Source organism: Entelurus aequoreus, linkage group LG02 (genome assembly GCF_033978785.1).
Source record: "Entelurus aequoreus isolate RoL-2023_Sb linkage group LG02, RoL_Eaeq_v1.1, whole genome shotgun sequence".
NCBI lineage: Eukaryota > Metazoa > Chordata > Actinopteri > Syngnathiformes > Syngnathidae > Entelurus > Entelurus aequoreus.
The window spans coordinates 81,692,340-81,715,661 of NC_084732.1; the positions used below are offsets into that span (position 1 = coordinate 81,692,340).

Below are 23,322 nucleotides of genomic sequence, written 5' to 3' on the forward strand. Positions count from 1 at the left end.
TTCATATATAAGGCGCACCGGATTATAAGGCGCATTAAAGGAGTCATATTATTATTATTTTTTTTTTCTAAATTTAAAACACTTCCTTGTGGTCTACATAACATGCAATGGTGGTTCTTTGGTCAAAATGTTGCATGGATTTACTTAAATCAATAACGGAGCAGCATCTCCTCATCCGGAAACAACCACACCGGAAATGTGTCCCGTCCGACTGCAACTCTCTAATAACTAAAGTTACGGACTACAAATGTGGACGCGCACAATTTTTAAGGATTCGTGCAGATCCCAAATACAGATCAGCAGATATAAGTAAGAACTTTACACTACTTTATATTAGAAATGGCAACAGCAGAGGATGAATGTCCCATAACAAGAAGATAGAGAAAAAGAAGAAGCTTATCGACTACCGTGTTGGCACGGACTACAAAGGCAGCGGCGCACACATTTTTAGGACTTATGCAGATCCCAAATACACATCAACAGGGACAAGAGGGTAAAAAAAGTTGCTTTTGCATAATATTGCAAAACAAAACGCCAGATAATATGTCTTACCTTATACACACATCATAATAATACTCGTATGTTGAAGCACAGTACAATCCATCAAGCGGTGCAGCTTCATAGCTTACCAAAGACGTACTAAAACATTTTGGTAGATTTTTTTGAGCGCCGTGTGTAATGTTCTATATTTTCAATGTTAACAGATAAAATGTTGGTGTAGTTTACTTGAGTCATACACGTAGCTCTTATGTTTGACTGCCATCTACTGGTCACACTTATCATTACACCATGTACCAAATAAAATTGCTTCGAGGTCGGTAAACAAAACCACAATTATTCCGTACATTAGGTGCACCGGGTTTTAAGGCGCACTGTCGAGTTTTGAGAAAAAAAAGATTTTAAGTGCGCCTTATAGTCCGGAAAATGCGATTTATTGGGAGTTAACCCTCACTCTGCTCTCTCACGGTGCCGTTCTGAATCGTCTATACTACGGAACGTCCTTCCAGCTGATTTTCTGTCAAACACACCATCAGCAGCGCCCCTACATTTTCATAGAAACATTTCTGACGTTTGTATATTATTTTCACAAAAGCTGGTTTCCTCCTGCTTCAGTACGGTGCCGAGTTCAAAGACTACTGTCTATTTCTTTAATTCATTGACTATCATCTGCTTCTTCTCAGTCATGTCCTTTACGCTCACTTTCTCGGTACCAATGGTTGAAAAAAAACCCAGTTATGTCCATTTCTAGTTATAAGCTAATGCTCATGTGTAAGATGGGATTTACGGGGTTGATTCTGACAATCGCGACGCCACCTAGCATCACAAAAAGCCGAGTGACAACTGGCGTCTCAAAATAAATTGCGGTTATGGTGCAAATATTCTATGTTGTATTTCCTTTAGGGGTTTGAGCTAAACAGCCTTTCAGGTTGTTATCACTGTCTTATTCAATTTATAGCTCAAACCCACTCTCTTTAATCCCTCATCAAATATACAGGACTCACTTTAATTGTATATTCCAACCAGGGACGTCACCAGGGCTAGTTGCTCGTGGCACGTGCTGGAGATTCACCCGCAATGCACTCTGGAAGTTCTTCATCACACTATCATGGGTTAATCAATTAATTCGTAATTTGATGCACATTCACGAGGCCTGGTTTCCTTCCCCGTCTTCTTGGATATTTTATTCATATATCATGTTTTGTTCCCCCAGGAAACGTAGGGAAACATTATATGGAGACTTCACTGCAAAAACTGAAATCTAAGGAAAATTAAATATCTCAAATAAGGGTGATATTTGCTTATTTTCTGTCTGATAAGATACTTCTTCTCACTAAGCATATTTTATGTTAGAGTGTTTTACTTGTTTTAAGTGATTTGGTCCTAAATGATCTCAGTAAGATATTACAGCTTGTTGCTGAGATTTGATGACCTATATTGAGTAAAACATGCTTGAAACTAGAATATCAACTGTTGCAAAGCTGTGTCATCAACACTCACAAGTATAAAACTACTTTTTTAAAGTAATAATTTTTTATTTCAAGCATGAAAAAAAAAAAATCATGACTTTGACACAATTGTGTCTCATATTAAAACGGATGACAGCCAAATGGACTTTGCTGTTTTATTTTCAATGAAAAAATAGAAAATACGTACTCATAAAGTAATACAGTTGTTATTAGTGAGAATATACTTATTTTAAGGTATTTTTGGGTTCATTGAGGTTAGCTAATTAGGGACCCAATGTTCCTTTGGGACATAGGACCCTATTGAATTTCTAGCGTTTTATTATTATTTATTAGGGACCGAATGTCCCTTTGGGACAGAGGACCCTATTGAATTTCTAGCTTTTTATTATTATTAGGGACCGATGTCCTTTTGGGGACCGATGTCCCTTTGGGACAGAGGACCCTATTGTATTTCTAGCGTTTTATTATTATACCGCCGCCTCTTTGAGCTGTAATTTGACCCCCTTAACATGCTTCAAAACTCACCAAATTGGTCACACACATCAGGACTGGCGAAAATTGCGATCTAATCAAAAAAACAAACCCCAAAACTGCACTCTAGCGCCCCCTAGAAAGAAAACACAGACAAAACTGCCTCTAACTCCCAGTAGGAATGTCATAGAGACATGAAACAAAAACCTCTATGTAGGTTTCACTTAGACCTATATTTCATACACTGACAACCCCCAGCAAAAATCAACAGGAAGTTTGCAATTCCCCCTTCAAAACAAAAGTTGAGTAAAAACAGTCACCTTTTTTCAAACATTATATCCTCTGAGCGCGTGGGTCGTGTCGGCTTCAAATTAGCACAGGAAAGAGATTGAACCCTTCTGATTAAAAGTTGATGAAATAGTTTTAATTACTGCTCCGGTTTGGATTTTATGAGCCCTCAAAGTCTGTCCCGTCCATCGATGCTTGCAGCTTTAATTTGACTTGTTTTGGAAAGTCTTGACAAGCCAAATTTTCTTGTTCTATTGGCAGATAATTTTGCTTAGTTCAAATAAAATACCCCTAATTTTTGCATTTTTTTTTCTTGTTTTTGAACACTGCCTTTTTGCAATGTTGGGCCGGTACCAAATTTTGCTGGAAGATAAATTGTCTCTCAAATGACTGCAGATAAACAATATCATTGTCAGCTCAGCATTATTTTCAGACCAGGTAAAGCATTAAAATTCCGTAATCATAATCCATCCATTCATCCATTTTCTACCGCTTGTCCCTTTTGGGGTCGCGGGGGGTGGCTGGAAACTATCCCATTTGCACTAGGGTGGTAGGCGGGGTACACCCTGGGACATGGCGCCAATTCATCGCAGAGCCAACACAGATATACAGACAACATTCACATATATACACATTTAGCTATAAAAATGTGCTGTACAGTTTGTTTGTTTGGGTGCCTTTTTTTCCAGGAACACTAATACCAAAAGCCTCAATGTCCGATAGAATTCTAAAAACAGACCACCTCGAAAAAATGGAATGGAGTTTTACAGTTTTTTATTGAATGGGACACCCAAAATGTACATTAAAATAAAGAAAGTGGGATTTACTATGAACAGTAAAACACTGAATATTAACAATAAATGAACATCGCTACTCTTTTACAATCAAGCAAAACACAACAAAAATGAAACAAACAGCAAAATATGGACGCAAAGGGTAATGAACACCTACAATATGATATATTATCACTTTTATGCAGACATTTGTTGTAAAAATCTGCTTCCGCATCTGTTCCTGATACATGCGTTTGGGGCTGGCTGCTCTGAAAACAAACCCTGCCCACTTTGCTTTGTTCCTCGTCTGAGCTGTTGTGACGTAGATAACCGTAATAACTCGTAAAACACTCAAAAGTGCAGATTTCAAGCGTTGAAATACTTTCTATAGTTCAAGACTTATGCTCATTTAAAAATAGCACTGCACAACATAATGGCGGCTACAGTTTTGATTTTAAAGGTCTAAAAAAATTATGTAGGAGGTCCGGCGGGCCTGATTGAAAATCTCAATGGGCCACATGTGGCCCGTATTTTGCCCAGGTCTGCACTAGGGCCAATTTAGTGTTGCCAATCAGAATATAACATAATGATAATAATAATGCAAGTAATAATTTCAAATGCAACACACTTATTAATATTTCTTTTTACCATTGTAATTGAAAGGTCAATAACTTTTAATTATCCTGAATAAGTAAACAATCAATACAAATAACATGGACTTTTAATATGTTCGCAAACATTTCCTTTAATAAATAATACACTTTTATTTTTATTTTTTTGCGATTATTTGAAAAAGAAAAATAGGCATATTCACCTGTTGATGGACTTATATTGCCCATTTGGTTTGAAGCCGAAATATTCCCAGGACATTTGGCTTTGTAATCATGTTTTTTCCCCCTAAATTGTTTTACCTTGTGGTGCTCCTCACTAGCAATTAGCGAGGCTCCCTGTCCGTGCATCCTGTGGGATTAAACTAGCAGTCCCGCCTTGGCCAACACAATAAAAGATAGTGGATGACTGACAAGAGGGTTCACTCTTTCCATTTAACTCTGCTATTAAATAAACACGCCCAGGTGCTTAAAAGACAAACAAAAGATAAAGGAAACAAACACACAATGCAATTTACCAATGCGAGTTCATTTTCATTTATTGTTCAATCAATTGTTTTATTGGTTATCAGCCCAAGTCTAATTATATGACACTAACAATTACTGTCCTTCACTTACAGTTTTATATGTGGAAAACATTCAGTGCTTATGAGGTACGAGACAAAAAAAAAAACACTGACGACTTTGTTAATGCTGTCACAAGATTACTGTATTTTCCGGACTATATATGATATATATATATATATATATATATATATATATATATATATATATATATATATATATATATATATATATATATGTAAGTATGTATGTATATATACATATATATATATGTATGTATGTATATATATATATATATATATATATATATATATATATGTATGTATGTATATATATATATATATATATATATATATATATATATATATATATATATGTGTACGATGGACCTGCTCGCTAGCTTGGGAATTCTTCGCGAGCTACATCCAGCAGTGGCCTTTGAAGCAGCGGCGTCGACTACCAGCGGAGACGGTCAGCGAAAGAGACGTAAGCGGTGCGCTCGGAAGCAGAAGCGGGGGTGTCGGGCGGGGCTAACAACAAAGCTAAATGCTTTGTTGTTAGCGGGGCTAACGAAAAAGCTAAATGCTAATCCACAAAGAAGCGCTAATAAGGAGTCTGTTAAGCTAGAACTAGCCAGCGCCAGGCTGGATAATCCCTGCACACATAGCAATTCTTCTAGAATAATATACAACTCACATAATGTTTTTTCTGCGTCAGAGGTGGACATGCATTTTACTGAGGTGGCAAACAATCTAAAAATTCCTGTCATATCAATTCCTAGATATGGTCGAAATTATTTAAAGTGCACTATGCATAATAAACGTAACATTATTAATATTGCTACTACGGATACTTTCAACAAAAACTCCTCAAAACAGCCCACTACCTATAATATGGGCTTTTTAAACATAAGGTCATTGTCTTCCAAAACGTTATTAGTTAATGAAGTCATCAGAGACAACAATCTTGATGTCGTTGGTTTAGCCGAGACCTGGCTCAAACCAGACGAATTTTTTGCGCTGGGTGAGGCGTCTCCTCCTGGCTATGCGGGAACGCATATTGCCCGCCCCATTAAAAGGGGTGGGGGTGTTGCACTAATATACAACAAAAACTTTAGCCTTACCTCGGACCTAAATAATAAATATAACTCGTTTGAGGTGCTCACTATGAGGTTTGTCACACCGCTGCCTCTCCACCTGGCTGTCATCTACCGCCCCCCTGGGCCCTATTCGGACTTTATCAATGAATTTTCAGAGTTCGTTGCTGATCTAGTGACGCACGCCGACAATATAATCATAATGGGAGACTTTAACATCCATATGAATACCCCATCGGACCCTCCATGCGTGGCGCTCCAGACTATAATTGATAGCTGTGGTCTTACACAAATAATAAATGAACCCACGCATCGCAACGGTAATACGATAGATCTAGTGCTTGTCAGGGGTGTCACCACCTCTAAAGTTACGATACTCCCGTACACTAAAGTAATGTCCGATCATTACCTTATAAAATTCGAAGTTCGGACTCATTGTCAACAAACTAATAATAATAATAATAACTACTATAGCAGCCGCAACATTAATACTGCCACAACGACGACTCTTACTGACCTACTGCCTTCAGTAATGGCACCTTTCCCAAATTATGTGGGCTCTATTGATAACCTCACTAACAACTTTAACGACGCCCTGCGCGACACCATTGATATTGTAGCACCGCTAAAGCTAAAAAGGGCCCCTAAAAGGCGTACCCCATGGTTTACAGAAGAAACTAAAGCCCAGAAATTATCATGTAGAAAGCTGGAACGCAAATGGCGTGCGACTAAACTTGAGGTTTTCCATCAAGCATGGAGTGATAGTTTAATAACTTATAAACGCATGCTTACCTCAGCTAAAGCTAAATATTACTCAAATCTCATCCACCTCAACAAAAATGATCCTAAATTTTTGTTTAGTACAGTAGCATCGCTAACCCAACAAGGGACTCCTCCCAGTAGCTCCACCCACTCAGCAGATGACTTTATGAATTTCTTTAATAAGAAAATTGAACTCATCAGAAAAGAGATTAAAGACAATGCATCCCAGCCACAACTGGGTTCTATTAACACAAATATGACTGTATATACGACGGACATTGCCCTCCAAAATAGTTTCTCTCTCTTTGATGAAATAACATTGGAGGAATTGTTAAAATGTGTAAATGGGACAAAACAAACAACATGTTTACTTGACCCAATTCCTGGGAAACTTATCAAGGAGCTTTTTGTTTTATTAGGTCCATCAGTGTTAAATATTATAAACCTATCACTTTCCTCTGGTACTGTTCCTCTAGCATTCAAAAAAGCGGTTATTCATCCTCTACTCAAAAGACCTAACCTCGATCCTGACCTCATGGTGAACTACCGGCCGGTGTCCCACCTACCGTTTATCTCGAAAATTCTCGAAAAAACTGTTGCACAGCAGCTAAATGAACACTTAGTGACTAACAATCTCTGTGAACCTTTTCAATCCGGTTTCAGGGCAAATCACTCTACGGAGACAGCCCTCGCAAAAATGACTAATGATCTATTGCTAACGATGGATTCTGATGCGTCATCTATGTTGCTGCTTCTTGATCTTAGCGCCGCTTTCGATACTGTTGATCATAATATTTTATTAGAGCGTATCAAAACGCGTATTGGGATGTCAGACTTAGCCTTGTCTTGGTTTAACTCTTATCTTACTGACAGGATGCAGTGTGTCTCCCATAACAATGTGACCTCGGACTATGTTAAGGTAACGTGCGGAGTTCCCCAGGGTTCAGTTCTTGGCCCTGCACTCTTTAGTATTTACATGCTGCCGCTAGGTGACATTATACGCAAATACGGTGTTAGCTTTCACTGTTATGCTGATGACACTCAACTCTACATGCCCCTAAAGCTGACCAACACGCCGGATTGTAGTCAGCTGGAGGCGTGTCTTAATGAAATTAAACAATGGATGTCCGCTAACTTTTTGCAACTCAACGCTAAGAAAACGGAAATGCTGATTATCGGTCCTGCTCAACACCAACATCTATTTAATAATACCACCTTAACATTTGACAACCAAACAATTAAACAAGGCGACTCGGTAAAGAATCTGGGTATTATCTTCGACCCAACTCTCTCGTTTGAGTCACACATTAAGAGTGTTACTAAAACGGCCTTCTTTCATCTCCGTAATATCGCTAAAATTCGTTCCATTTTGTCCACAAGCGATGCTGAGATCATTATTCATGCGTTCGTTACGTCTCGTCTCGATTACTGTAACGTATTATTTTCGGGCCTCCCTATGTCTAGCATTAAAAGATTACAGATGGTACAAAATGCGGCTGCTAGACTTTTGACAAAAACAAGAAAGTTTGATCATATTACGCCTATACTGGCTCACTTGCACTGGCTTCCTGTGCACCTAAGATGCGACTTTAAGGTTTTACTACTTACGTATAAAATACTACACGGTCAAGCTCCTGCCTATCTTGACGATTGTATTGTACCATATGTCCCGGCAAGAAATCTGCGTTCAAAGAACTCCGGCTTATTAGTGATTCCCAGAGCCCAAAAAAAGTCTGCGGGCTATAGAGCGTTTTCTATTCGGGCTCCAATACTATGGAATGCCCTCCCGGTAAAAGTTAGAGATGCTACCTCAGTAGAAGCATTTAAGTCTCATCTTAAAACTCATTTGTATACTCTAGCCTTTAAATAGACTCCCTTTTTAGACCAGTTGATCTGCCGTTTCTTTTCTTTTCTTTTCTACTCTGCTCCCAACCCGGGGTGGACCGCTAGCCTGTCCATCAGATGGGGACATCTCTACGCTGCTGACCCGTCTCCACTCGGGATGGTTCCCGCTGGCCCCACCATGGACTGGACTTTCGCTGATGTGTTGGACTTTCACAATATTATATCAGACCCACTCGACACCGAGGATGTCGTTGTGGCTTGTACAGCCCTTTGAGACACTAGTGATTTAGGGCTATATAAATAAACATTGATTGATTGATTGATTGATATATATATATATATATATATATATATATATATATATATATATATATATATATATATATATATATATATATATATACTGTAAGCCACACCCACAAAAATTTTAGAAAGAAAAAAACTAACAAATTTTTAATAAATTAGCCGCACTGGACTATAATACACATATATACTGTACACATATATATATATATATATATATATATATATATATATATATATATATATATATATATATATATATATATATATATATATATATATATATATATATATATATATATATATATAATATATATATATATATATATATATATACTGTATATATATATATATATATATATATATATATATATATATATATATATATATATATATATATATATATATACTGTATATATATATACCGTATTTTTCGGACTATAAATCACAGTTTTTTTCATAGTTTGGCCGGGGGTGCGACTTATACTCAGGAGCGACTTATGTGTGAAATTATTAACACATTACCGTAAAATATCAAATAATAATATTTAGCTAATTCACGTAAGAGACTAGACGTATAAGATTTCATGGGATTTAGCGATTAGGAGTGACAGATTGTTTGGTAAACGTATAGCATGTTCTATATGTTATAGTTATTTGAATGACTCTTACCATAATATGTCACGTTAACATACCAGGCACGTTCTCAGATGGTTATTTATGCGTTAAGTAGCGTACACTTATTCAGCCTGTTGTTCACTATTCTTTATGTATTTTAAATTGCCTTTCAAAAGTCTATTCTTGGTGTTGGGTTTTATCAAATAAATTTCCCCAAAATATGCAACTTATACTCCAGTGCGACGTATGTATGTTTTTTTCCTTCTTTATTATGCATTTTCGTCCGGAGCGACTTATACTCTGAAAAATACGGTATATATATATACAGTATATTGCAAAATTACTTATTTACACAAAAAGATTCTGTAATTGTTTATTTACATACTTTAATTGTTTCCAAACGCTGCCTGTAACACGGCAGTAAAACGGCTGATCAAACAAAACAGAAGTCAGCGTCATGGACCCACTAGCTGCAGAAGCTAGCTTTCCAATCACCTAAACCAACAGTAATGCGTTGGTGTATTTACTGAGGGATTTGTGAAACTAAAACAGTACAAAAAAAAAGGGATTGTTCGTTATTAATGCTAACAGACACTTATAAACGTGCTAGCATATTAGCTAATGCTAGCGTCATTACATTACGATAGCAAGTGCAAATATGCATGAAAACACTCCTACAAACATCACACATTGGACGGTTTTATAAGTATGAATTGTGTTAGTTATACTGTAAAACTTAAAAACATTGCTTGAAGTGAGGAATGAAGAATCTAGAGATGTCCGATAATGGCTTTTTTGCCGATATCCGATATTCCGATATTGGCCAACTCTTAATTACCGATTCCGATATCAACTGATACCGATATATACAGTCGTGGAATTAACACATTATTGTGCCTAATTTTGTTGTGATGCCCCGCTGGATGCATTCAACAATGTAACAAGGTTTTCCAAAATAAATCAACTCAAGTTATGGAAAAAAAAATGCCAACATGGCACTGCCATATTTATTATTGAAGTCACAAAGTGCATAATTTTTTTTAACATGCCTCAAAACAGCAGCTTGGAATTTGGGACATGCTCTCCCTGAGAGAGCATGAGGAGGTTGAGGTGGGCGGGGTTGGGGGGGGTAGGGGCCAGCGGGGGGTGTATATTGTAGCGTCCCGGCAGAGTTAGTGCTGCAAGGGGTTCTGGGTATTTGTTCTGTTGTGTTTATGTTGTGTTACGGTGCGAATGTTTTCCCGAAATGTGTTTGTCATTCTTGTTTGGTGTGGGTTCACAGTGTGGCGCATATTTGTAACAGTGTTAACGTTGTTTATACGGGCACCCTCAGTGTGACCTGTATGGCCGTTGACCAAGTATGCATTACATTCACTTGTGTGTGTGTGGAAAGCCGTAGATATTATGTGACTGGGCCGGCACGCAAAGCCAGTGCCTTTAAGGTTTATTGGCGCTCTGTACTCCTCCCTACGTCCGTGTACCACTCCACACAGCGGCGTTTTAAAAAGTCATACATTTTACTTTTTGAAACCGATACCGATAATTTCCGATATTACATTTTAAAGCATTCATCGGCATCTCTAGAAGAATCCATACGAGTAGAAACGCTATGGACGACTGGAAAACCGAACGGCACTCTACCTCCGGTTGTTGAAAGCACTAAATGGAAGTGAGTGAATTAGTCCAAAAGATGGCGCCGTAGCCCAAACAATAAAACACTTTCTCAGTGTTTATGCATTTTTTTTTTTTAATCAAAACTATTTTCATTATGGCCGTCAGCGACGAAAAATCCGTAACTTAGCCGCTCGTACTTATAAATCACAGGGTTGAAAGTAGCAGTTTATAGTCCGTAATTTACGGTATATTAGATATTCCGTATCTCAAGAAATTCCCTGTTTTTTACAACAGCAACATAAGAGGAGCTAAATGGTATTTTTGTCTGTCAGTAGCTGTGTAGCATCAGACTAACAGGCTGTCCTGCGGCCTGGGTTGTGTTGCTATTCCTGTACGAGCGATGACGGGCCCCTCGTGATTGTTACTGTACATCAGGGACTTTGATCTGTGACACTTGCTCCTGCTTTGAGACGGCTTCCAGCCCTTTTAACGAGTCTCCTCTGACTCCATAAGGGCGCTAGACGGCCCGCCGCACTGCCCTGCCGCACCCTCGCATCAAACCTGCAGCCACACTCGGTGTCAATTGTCAGTGCGAGCACACGGGTAAGTGTTAAAGGCCTACTGAAAGCCACTACTACCGACCACGCAGTCTGATAGTTTATATATCAATGATGAAATCTTAACATTGCAACACATGCCAATACGGCCGGGTTAACTTATAAAGTGACTTTTAAAACTTCCCGGGAAATATCCGGCTGATACGTCGCGGTATGATGACGTATGCGCGTGACGAAGTCAGAGTAACGGAAGTTATGGTACCCGTAGAATCCTATACAAAAAGCTCTGTTTTCATTTCACAATTCCACAGTATTTTGGACATCTTTTGCCATTTGTTTAATGAACAATGAAGGCTGCAAAGAAGACAGTTGTAGGTGGGATCGGTGTATTAGCAGCGGACTACAGCAACACAACCAGGAGGACTTTGTTGGAGCGCTAGCCGCGCTAGCCGCGCTAGCCGCCGACCTCACCTTGACTTCCTACGTCTCCGGGCCGCCAAACGCATCGGGTGAAGTCCTTCGTCCTTCTGCCGATCGCTGGAACGCAGGTGAGCACGGGTGTTGATGAGTAGATGAGGGCTGGCTGGCGTAGGTGGAGAGCTAATGTTTTTAGCATAGCTCTGTGAGGTCCCGTTGCTAAGTTGCTAAGTTAGCTTCAATGGCGTCGTTAGCACAGCATTGTTAACCTTCGCCAGCCTGGAAAGCATTAACCGTGTATTTACATGTCCACGGTTTAATAGTATTGTTGATTTTCTATCTATCCTTCCTTCTATCCTTTATTTTTTTGTTTCTATATGCCGGGGGTCGGCAACCCGCGGCTCTAGAGCCGCATGCGGCTCTTTAGCGCCGCCCTAGTGGCTCTCTGGAGATTTTTCAAAAATGTATGAAGAATGGAAAAAGATGAGGGGGAAAAAAATCGATTTTTTTGTTTTAGTATGGTTTCTGTAGGAGGACAAACATGACACAAACCTCCCTAATTGTTATAAATCACACTGTTTATATTAAACATGCTTCACTGATTCGAGTATTTGGCGAGCGCCGTTTTGTCCTACTAATTTTGGCGGTCATGAACTCACCGTATAGTTTGTTTCCATGTATAACTTCCTCCGACTTTCTAGGACGTGTTTTATGCCACTTCTTTTTCTGTCTCATTTTGTCCACCACACTTTTAACGTTGTGCATGAGTGCACAAAGGTGAGTTTTGATGTTATTGACTTGTGTGGAGTGCTAATAGGACATATTTGGTCACTGCATGACTACACGCTAATCGATGCTAACATGCTATTTAGGCTAGCGATATGTACATATTGCATCATTATGCCTCATTTGTAGGTATATTTGAGGTCATTTAGTTTCCTTTAAGTCCTCTTAATTAAATTTATATCCAATGACACATGTAATATGGCTTTTAATTTTTTGCGGCTCCAGACAGATTTGTCTTTGTATTTTTGGTCCAATATGGCTCTTTCAACATTTTGGGTTGCCGACCCCTGCTATATGCAGTTAAAGCACGATGCTATCACGTTAGCTCGTAGCTAAAGCATTTCGCCGATGTATTGTCGTGGAGATAAAAGGCACTGAATGTCCATTTTGCGTTCTCGACTCTCATTTTCAAGAGGATATAGTATCCGAGGTGGTTTAAAATACAAATCCGTGATCCACAATAAAAAAAGGAGAGTGTGGAATCCAATGAGCCAGCTTGTACCTAAGTTACGGTCAGAGCGAAAAAAGATACGTCCATCACTGCCTCTCAAGTCCTTCACTGTAACGTTCCTCATCTACGAATCTTTCATCCTCGCTCAAATTAATGGGGTAATCATCACTTTCTCGGCCCGAATCTCTCTCGCTCCATTGTAAACAATGGGGAATTGTGAGGAATACTAGCTCCTGTGACGTCACGCTACTTCCGGTACAGGCAAGGCTTTTTTTTTATCAGCGAGCAAAAGTTGCGAACTTTATCGTCGATTTTCTCTATTAAATCCTTTCAGCAAAAATATGGCAATATCGCGAAATGATCAAGTATGACACATAGAATGGATCTGCTATTCCCGTTTAAATAAAAAAAAAATCATTTCAGTAGGCCTTTAAAGGCCTACTGAAATGACATTTTTTTATTTAAACGGGGATAGCAGATCCATTCTTTGCGACCCCCCCTACACCTAGAGTGCCATTCAGTCTTGTAGCCGTCCATATCGTTTTTACCCGTATGGATTCTTCATTCATTACTCCAAGCAACGTTTTTAAGTTTTGCAATATAACTAAACTGTGTATACTTACTAAATAGAATTATGCACAACTATGAACCGGTATGTCTTAGCGTACACGTTAAGGTAATAAATGCATTTTTGTACCAGGTTTTTCAAATATGCCCTCCCTTCCTCCATGCGTGTGATTCCGAACAGCAGAGCCAATGAGGTGCTTAGGAAGTGCAAGCAGTCAACAGCAAGCTCCGAGGGAGAAGTAGGCACACATGTGGAAAAAGCTGTAAAATCGATGTTCATCATCCGTCTCGCTGAGGGGCCTCAACCAGGCTGTCAGAGATTTTTTTACCAGACGTGATTACTCCCCGTCGCGAGTCTGTTTGTGGGAGTATTTACATGACCGAGGGGATACGGCGGGCGAGGAACTTACCCCTGCAGATGGTGCCGTTCCCGACGTAGCCAGGCTTGCAGGTGCACAGGTGTCCTCGAATGGTGTTGGTGCAGATGGCGTTCTCGTCACACGAGTTCTGGCCGCCGGCGCAGTCGTCATGCTCTGGAGAGGAGGACGATAAAGAAAAGACCCCCGCCGTCAGAGCTGATGTGGTAGAGTGTATGGATGTAAGGGTCAGTTGACAACACGCAATTTCCTCCATATTTAATGGTCATTGTTCATACTAGTTCACCTTTAACACATACGGCTGGAAACTGTATACAAGATATAGGCGTTTTATATCGGTCAATAGCGATAAATATTGATATTTTTCATGACCTGTCGAAAAAGAAGGACCTGGAGAAAAATGTAATGAATGTAAACATTTTTATTTGAAATGTAACCTTCCTCTTATTACAATCCCCTCAGCTATCAAGGCAGAAAAGAACATGGAAAAAAATGGAAAATATTCAATGTAAAAACAATTCTAAAATCACGTTAAACACTTGACAACCTCCTAAAATAAAGGTGCAACAATGAGGAATAGGTAAGAAATGCTTCATAAATTGTACAAACTCCGTTTTTATATGAGTTGGGAAATTGTGTTAGATGTAAATATAAACGGAATACAATGACTTGCAAATCCTTTTCAACCCATATTCAATTGAATGCACTACAAAGACAAGATATTTGATGTTCAAACTCATAAACTTTATTTTTTTTTTGCAAATAATAATTAACTTAGAATTTCATGGCTGAAACACGTGCCAAAGTAGTTGGGAAAGGGCATGTTCACCACTGTGTTACATGGCCTTTCCTTTTAACAACACTCAGTAAACGTTTAGGAACTGAGGAGACACATTTTTTAAGCTTCTCAGGTGGAATTCTTTTCCATTCTTGCTTGATGTACAGCTTAAGTTGTGGTATTTTAGGCTTCATAATGCGCCACACATTTTCAATGGGAGACAGGTCTGGACTACAGGCAGGCCAGTCTAGTACCCGCACTCTTTTATTATGAATCCACGTTGATGTAACACGTGGCTTGGCACTGTCTTGCTGAAATAAGCAGGGGCGTCCATGGTAACGTTGCTTGGGTAGCAACATATGTGGCTCCAAAACCTGTATGTACCTTTCAGCATTAATAGCGCCTTCACAGATGTGTAAGTTACCCATGTCTTGGGCACTAATACACCCCCATACCATCACAGATGCTGGCCTTTCAACTTTGCGCCTATAACAATCCGGATGGTTCTTTTCCTCTTTGGTCCAGAGGACACGACGTCCACAGTTTCCAAAAACAATTTGAAATGTCGACTCGTCAGACCACAGAACACTTTTCCACTTTGTATCAGTCCATCTTAGATGAGCTCAGGCCCAGCGAAGCCGACGGCGTTTCTGGGTGTTGTTTATAAATGGTTTTCGCCTTGCATAGGAGAGTTTTAACTTGCACTTACAGTTGTAGCGACCAACTGTAGTTACTGACAGTGGGTTTCTGAAGTGTTCCTGAGCCCATGTGGTGATATCCTTTACACACTGATGTCGCTTGTTGATGCAGTACAGCCTGAGGGATCGAAGCCGGGCTTAGCTGCTTACGTGCAGTGATTTCTCCAGATTCTCTGAACCCTTTGATGATATTACGGACCTTAGATGGTGAAATCCCTAAATTCCTTGCAATAGCTGGTTGAGAAAGCTTTTTCTTAAACTGTTCAATAATATGCTCACGCATTTGTTGACAAAGTGGTGACCCTCGCCCCATCCTTGTTTGTGAATGACTGAGCATTTCATGGAATCTACTTTTATACCCAATCATGGCACCCACCTGTTCCCAATTTGCCTGTTCACCTGTGGGATGTTCCAAATAAGTGTTTGATGAGCATTCCTCAACTTTATCAGTATTTAATGCCACCTTTCCCAACTTCTTTGTCACGTGTTGCTGGCATCAAATTCTAAAGTTAATGATTATTTGCAAAAAATTTTTTTTTATCAGTTTGAACATCAAATATGTTGTCTTTGTAGCATATTGAACTGAATATGGGTTGAAAATGATTTGCAAATCATTGTATTCCGTTTATATTTACATCTAACACAATTTCCCAACTCATATGGAAACGGGGTTTGTAGATGAGTTTCTGGGTGTTGTTGATAAATTGCTTTCGCTTTGCGTAGTAGAGTTTTAACTTGCACTTACAGATGTAGCGACAAACTGTAGTTACTGACAGCGGTTTTCTGAAGTGTTCCTGAGCCCATGTGGTGATATCCTTTACACACCGATGTCCGTTTTTTTGATGCAGTACCGCCTGAGGGATCAAAGGTTTCCGTGGCCAAATACAAACACGTGCTCGCTCACCAATTTTATAAGAACATTGTACATGGTATAATTCGGCTCAAAAGCAACGATCAACCCAAACTCCACATTTCCAAAACATTTAAACTGTTGGTAAAAATGACACATTTGTGCTTTGCTATGAAATGTCCCGTTATATTCTTACCGATGACTGAGCAGGATGGGGCTCGGGATACGTTTGCAGCGCCCTGTCGTACTGTACATGATGAAATTACATTTTAAATCCACCTCTACGTACAAAGTGGGGGACCCACTACGGATGGCGAGGCACTACTATGTATGGACTCTGACTACCAACCTACTGTGGGGCATCAATACAACAACCATCAGCTATTTAACTACTAATCAGATTCCTGTTATCCAGTAAATATCCCCAAAGCGGCGTTATGCAGGGGATAAAGAGAGCATGATTACACACTCGCACCCTCAAATGTCAAGCCGCCGATCACAGTTTTTAAAAAACAAGCTAAACGGAATTCATCCTCCATTACTTTGAACATCATAGCCTTGGCTTCACCCGCTGTGATGTTTGAAATCCTGCTGCGCTCCCGTTAATGAGATAACAGACTTGGAGAGTAATTGTCTGCAATACTGATTATGACTGCCGAGACCCCCCCCCCCCCCCTGCCCCCCTATTAAGATACTCATGGAGATTTTATTTAGCTATGAAGAGGACATTATTTCTGTCAACTGAAGAAAATGAATGGTAGATACAATCCACTTCCATGTTGCACATTACATGCTACATGGTGCACTAATGAGACGACCTGGTAGAGCCTAAAGAGGGGGATGTGGGGATGACCTGAGGCCCCCCCCCATGCATACTGGGACATTTTATTTAATCAATTTTAAACACATAAAGCTGCATGAGAATGTATGCTGGATATGGTTGTGTGAATGCTAAAAAAACCCCATTCAAACCTTCAAACATACAGTTGCAATCAAACAGCTGGTGTGTATTAAGTACAATACTTAGTTTAAAACTCTAAAAAATAAAAATAAAAATACCGGCACATTCAACAAGATAACAACTGGATAGCACAGCTCATTTCTGAATGTTAAATTGACAAAAAAAAAAAAAGATTATTTTTAAACAATAAACATTTATTAACACATTTGAACACACAAAAGTAACGAAAATGGGTACTGTTGCATACTGGTATTATGGTGGCTACTGTTCACATTTGAACCGATACGGTACCAATTCCCAATACCTGGGAATCGATACCGGTACTCGGTTATACATAATTTTCAGTACTTTTGTGTGTTAATAAATATGAATCTACTTTTATACCCAATCATGGCACCCACCTGTTCCCAATTTGCCTGTTCACCTGTGGGATGTTCCAAATAAGTGTTTGATGAGCATTCCTCAACTGTATCAGTATTTATTGCCACCTTTCCCAACTTCTTTGTCACGTGTTGCTGGCATCAAATTCTAAAGTTAATGATTATTTGCAAAAAAAAAAAAAGTTTATCAGTTTGAACATCAAATATGTTGTCTTGGTAGCATATTCAAGTGAATATGGGTTGAAAATGATTTGCAAATCATTGTATTCCGTTTATATTTACATCTAACACAATTTCCCAACTCATATGGAAACAGGGTTTGTACTTCAGAGTCATATTTTGTAAATGATTCATGCTAACTATTAGCATTGTTTTATTAACATGGTACAGTTGAGCAAATTTTGCATTAGCATGTTAGCCTTTTTTTTTTTTTTGTTAGCTGATTTTACAGACACACAACAGAGCCAAACATTTTGGTACTGGACGCATGGCACATACAATGCTAACAATAACATGATAACTTTCCTTAGACAGTTTTGTAGGCATACACCCTTAAGTCGTATATTTTGATACTTAATACAAGCTAACTGTTAGCAAGCTCACGTTAGCATTTTTTTTATTTATTTTTTTTAACTTTCACTTTTAGGTAAAGTTCTTATTGCATCCTACCACAAAGCTTATCAGACGAAATTAGTAACGGTGGAATGATGCTCACTTTGAATATTGCATGGTCTTACGCGATTAGAAGTACTACAGCAAACAGAAACTGTTGATTCCGTCATGGCTGAAGATGGGACTTGCAGAAAATATTCTTATATCTGATCAGGAACGGCGCCTTCAAGCACGTTCTGGCCCGAGGCTGTCTCTGCACGAGGCGCACACTCCTCATGAATATTCGTCATGACTAATATATTTCTCTTAATTAATGAGAGTCGTGCATAAAAGCCCTGCAGCAACCAACAGAAAATGCTTCGGCTCTTGTCTTCTGAAGGATTTCCTCGCCATGTCGGGCGAAAAAAAGGTGTGTGTCGAGAGCACGGAGTGTTTCTGCAATAACGTGATGCAATACAGGGAGGGTTTTGTGATTAAACATTTAGTTTTTTTTTTAAATTAGTGCAAGACAATGGAGGTTGAATTGCTGAAGGCCAGCAGTGCAAAACATATTTAATGTCTATTGCAAGGGGAAAAGATGGATGACTAATTAATAAAATGTAAGTTGAATGAAAATTAACCTAATTTATTCTTTCTGCAACATGTGAACACTTTGCATATGTGTGTGTGTGTGTTTTCTTTATGGATTACACAAAACACGCTAGCTAACTCAGTAAATATATATATATATATATATATATATATATATATATATATATATATATATATATATATATATATATATATATATATATTTATACTTTTTTTTCTATCCACTTGTGGAGGGGGGCGTGGTCTGCGGGCCTACCGCGGAGCAGGGTGTGTAAGGACCGGCCTCGAAGCCAGTGGCAGGTGAGTAGATTGCCCAGCTGGGGCTGGTTATCTAATCACCTATATATATATATATATATATATATATATATATATATATATATATATATATATATATATATATATATATATATATGTATATAACTAATCTTAACTAACTAATGGACTACAAATAAACAACAATTTAAGAATAATCAATATAGCATATAAAAAGAATCAAAGCGATGACAAAGCGTCTCTTCTGGGGTGTCAAATGATTACAATATTTCATCACGATTAATCAGATGTTGTCCTTAGTTAACTCGTAATTAAACTTGATTAATCACAGATAGATATAGTTGTATTAAAACAATCTTAAATGTATTTTCCGGGTTATTAACTGCTACTTTTTTTCCTATGCTTTGAACTCTGCGGCTTCTGGCTTATACTTAGACTTAGACTTCCTTTTTATTTTCATTCAAATTTGAACTTTACAGTACAGATAAGAACGAAATTTCGTTGCATTACCTCATGGTAGTGCAGGATAAAAAAAGCAATAAGGTGCAGATATAAATAAATAAGATTACTGTACAGATAAATATATTGCATTTTTGCATATGCATCCAGGTTTATGGATGTATGTTATATTGTCTTTATATTCCGGCGAGTTAATCCATTTTTGGGGGGAATTGAGGGGATTATTATGATGCGTTCAAGAGTCTTATGGCCCGAGGGAAGAAGCTGTTACAGAACCTTGAGGTTCTGCTTCGGAGGCTGCGGAACCTCTTTCTAGAGTCCAGCAGTGAAAACAGTTCTTGGTGGGGGTGGGAGGAGTCTCTGCAGATTTTCTGAGCCTTGGTCAGGCAGCGGCTTTTTGCGATCTCCTGGATAGGAGGAAGAGGAGTCCCGATTATCTTTTCCGCCGTCTTCACCACTCTCTGCAGAGACTTCCAGTCTGAGGCACTGCAGGCTCCAGTCCAGACAGAGATGCAGTTGGTCAGTAGGCTCTCTATAGTGCCTCTGTAGAATGTGGTGGCTAATATATATATATATATATAGTCGAAGTTTCTGTGGTTTATTCGTTATCCAGAGTAGAGCGGAATCTACGTCTCAATTGAGGCAAACAAACACAATGTAAACTTCCTGGATGTAACACTCAACCTGAACAATAACACATACCGGCCATTTACAAAGCCCGACACCACATTGCAATATGTTCACCGTGACAGCAACCACCCGCCTGTCACAACCAACAACATCCCAGCCGGCATCAACAGGAGACTGTCAGCCCTGTCATCAGACAGGGAATCATTCAACCAAGCAACACCTCCATACCATAAAGCACTCAACGGAAGTGGATACCAATACACCCTCCAATACGACCCACCAGCAACTAAAACAAGAAAAAACAGGAAACGGGACAACATACTTTGGTATAACCCCCGAGTGTTTCACACACATTCATTTATTTGTGGCGGCCCGCCACGAAAGAATTACGTCCGCCACAAATATAAAAATAAATAAATAAATACATTTAAAAAAAAAAAAAAAAAAAAATATTTTTTTTTTTTTTTTTTTTTGTCCTGTCCAGCTTCTCAGGCAAATCATATAGTTGATGTAGATGCCCATATAGGCTGTTCAGATTTACTTTACAAAAGAGAAGTGTAGGCTACTTCTCTTGTTGCCTTATTTGTATTTGACCACTACTGTTTTCTGTTTATTTGTTACTGACTGTGGCAGGACACCTCTGCCTCTGTTTCACTTTATGTTGCTGGTAAATAATATGGTTGTAGTAGTAGGCTAAAGTTACATTATTTAGTACACACTAATTAAAGGGGCAGAGCTTTAAGAGACATTTTAGCTTTTATATTTTATAAGATATATTTTTTGTAAGAACCACAATTAATAAATATATTTCAGTGAATAACTTATTGTTCAAATCTGTATATAAATATGTACATAAAGTGTTGTAATTATATTGTAAAATGGATGGATGGATGGATGGATGGGCGTTTAAAACAAAACTGTTATTAAATAGTAAGTATACATTTTTTGAGCCTTTTTAGAGAAAATCATATCATTGTAGTAAATTATGCAAATTACTCGATGATGTCATTGTGATCACGCCCATAGCCACGCCCCCACCGCCACAGGTATCTTGGCAGTTTATGGGAAACACTGCCCCCCCATTCAGCAAAAACGTCAGCACGAACACTGGACACAAATTTCTTGCACTCATTGACAGGCACTTCCCCCAAAAACATGTACTCAGGAAGATATTCAACAGGAACACTTTGAAACTTAGTTACAGCTGCATGATGAATATCAAGCAAACCATTGACTCACACAACAAAAAGATTTTGAGCACACACAGACAAGCAACCGCTAAAGACTTTAACGCCACAGATAGCTGCAATTGCAGACAAAAGCTTAACTGCTCACTCTTCGGAAACTGCTTAAAAACATCAGTTGTTTACCAAGCCAGCGTCACCCGCAAGGACAACTCAAACACAGAGACATACATTGGACTCACAGAAAACACCATTAAAACTCGTTATAACCATCACACAGCATCATTCCGTAGGCCCCAACTCAGGAACTCCACAGAGCTGAGCAAATACATATGGACTCTTAAAGACAATACAATTGATTACGCTATTACATGGCGAATTGTCACATCTAGCTCACCATACAACCGTGCAGCTAAAAGATGTAACCTGAAATATTTTTTTTTTATTATATACCACCCCAGCATGTCCACTTTAAACAAACACAACAAACTGGTCCCACTACTGTGTAACAATGGCCACACCCCCATGTAATGTACCGTATATATATGTAACAACCACAGACACTTCAATAAAATCCCCTGAAGAGCAGGGAAACCTGTGGAACAGGCTTGTCGGGATGAAATAGCCTCTGTGTTTTTTCCTGACCTAACGTATACATATACAGTATATACATACATATATATATATATATATATATATATATATATATATATATATATATATATATATATATATATATATATATATATACGTATATATGTAATAAAGTACTATATACATATATATATATATATATATATATATATATATATATATATATATATATATATATATATATATATATATATATATATATACTTTAGTATGGGGAACATATTTACCATTAATTAGTTGCCTATTAACATGCAAATTTATTACATATTGGCTGTTAATTAGTCATTATTAAGTACTTATTAATGCCTTATTCTGCATGGCCTTATTATACAACCAGTAAGCCATTAACTAAGAGTCTTTCCTAACCCTAACCCTAAAGTTTTGTTGTACTTGTGCAATGACAATAAAGACATATCCTATCCTATCCTATCCTATCCTATCCTATCCTATCCTATCCTATCCTATCCTATCCTATCCTAACCCTACCCCTAACCCTAACCCTGACCCTAACCCTTACCCTAACACTAACCCCATGTTAATAAACAACTAATTAATGGTTCATATGTTCCCCATACTAAAGTGTTACTATATATATATATATATATATATATATACATATATATATATATATATATATATATATATATATATATATATATATATATATATATATATATATATATATATATATATATATATATATATATATATATATATATATATATATATAAAGTATGTTAACGTTTGACTCCTACCTTGTACATTTAGCTGCTCAAATGCGCCAAATATGGATAAGTGTGGAGAGAGTGTTTTACATGTTTGCCATGATACACTCTAATGGATTTAAATGGGTGTTATTTAAAAAAAAGTTTATGGTGTTTGGACATTTTTCATAATATCCACAATGTTCAGTGAGCAGGTTGTGTAATGTGTGACCGTGCATGTGTGTTGACCTTTATATTAGTTGCATTTTTTTGCACCATGACTCGGGATGGTTGTTTGCATATGTCATATAAGTACATGCTGTGCTATAATTAATTTTAAGGGGTCACATTTAGTCACATTGTCCACAATATATTAGCAAATATGTAGAATTCAGAATCAGATTAAGATTTTTTTGTGCACTTTGTTGAACTCATAACATGCGTTGGCCATAGTTTGGACACCCTTGCAATAGTAGATTAA

General features: G+C 38.1%; 1 protein-coding gene across 1 annotated transcript in view; it reads right to left on the reverse strand.

Moving 5' to 3' along the window:
• The window catches only part of LOC133642384 (protein kinase C-binding protein NELL1-like), a 474,421-nt gene that overhangs the window by 122,594 nt on the left and 328,505 nt on the right, over nt 1-23,322 (reverse strand). Inside the window, exon 12 of the mRNA XM_062036542.1 lies at nt 14,098-14,220. Within this exon, the coding sequence (XP_061892526.1) occupies nt 14,098-14,220 (123 nt within the window). The remainder of the gene's footprint in view (nt 1-14,097; nt 14,221-23,322) is intronic.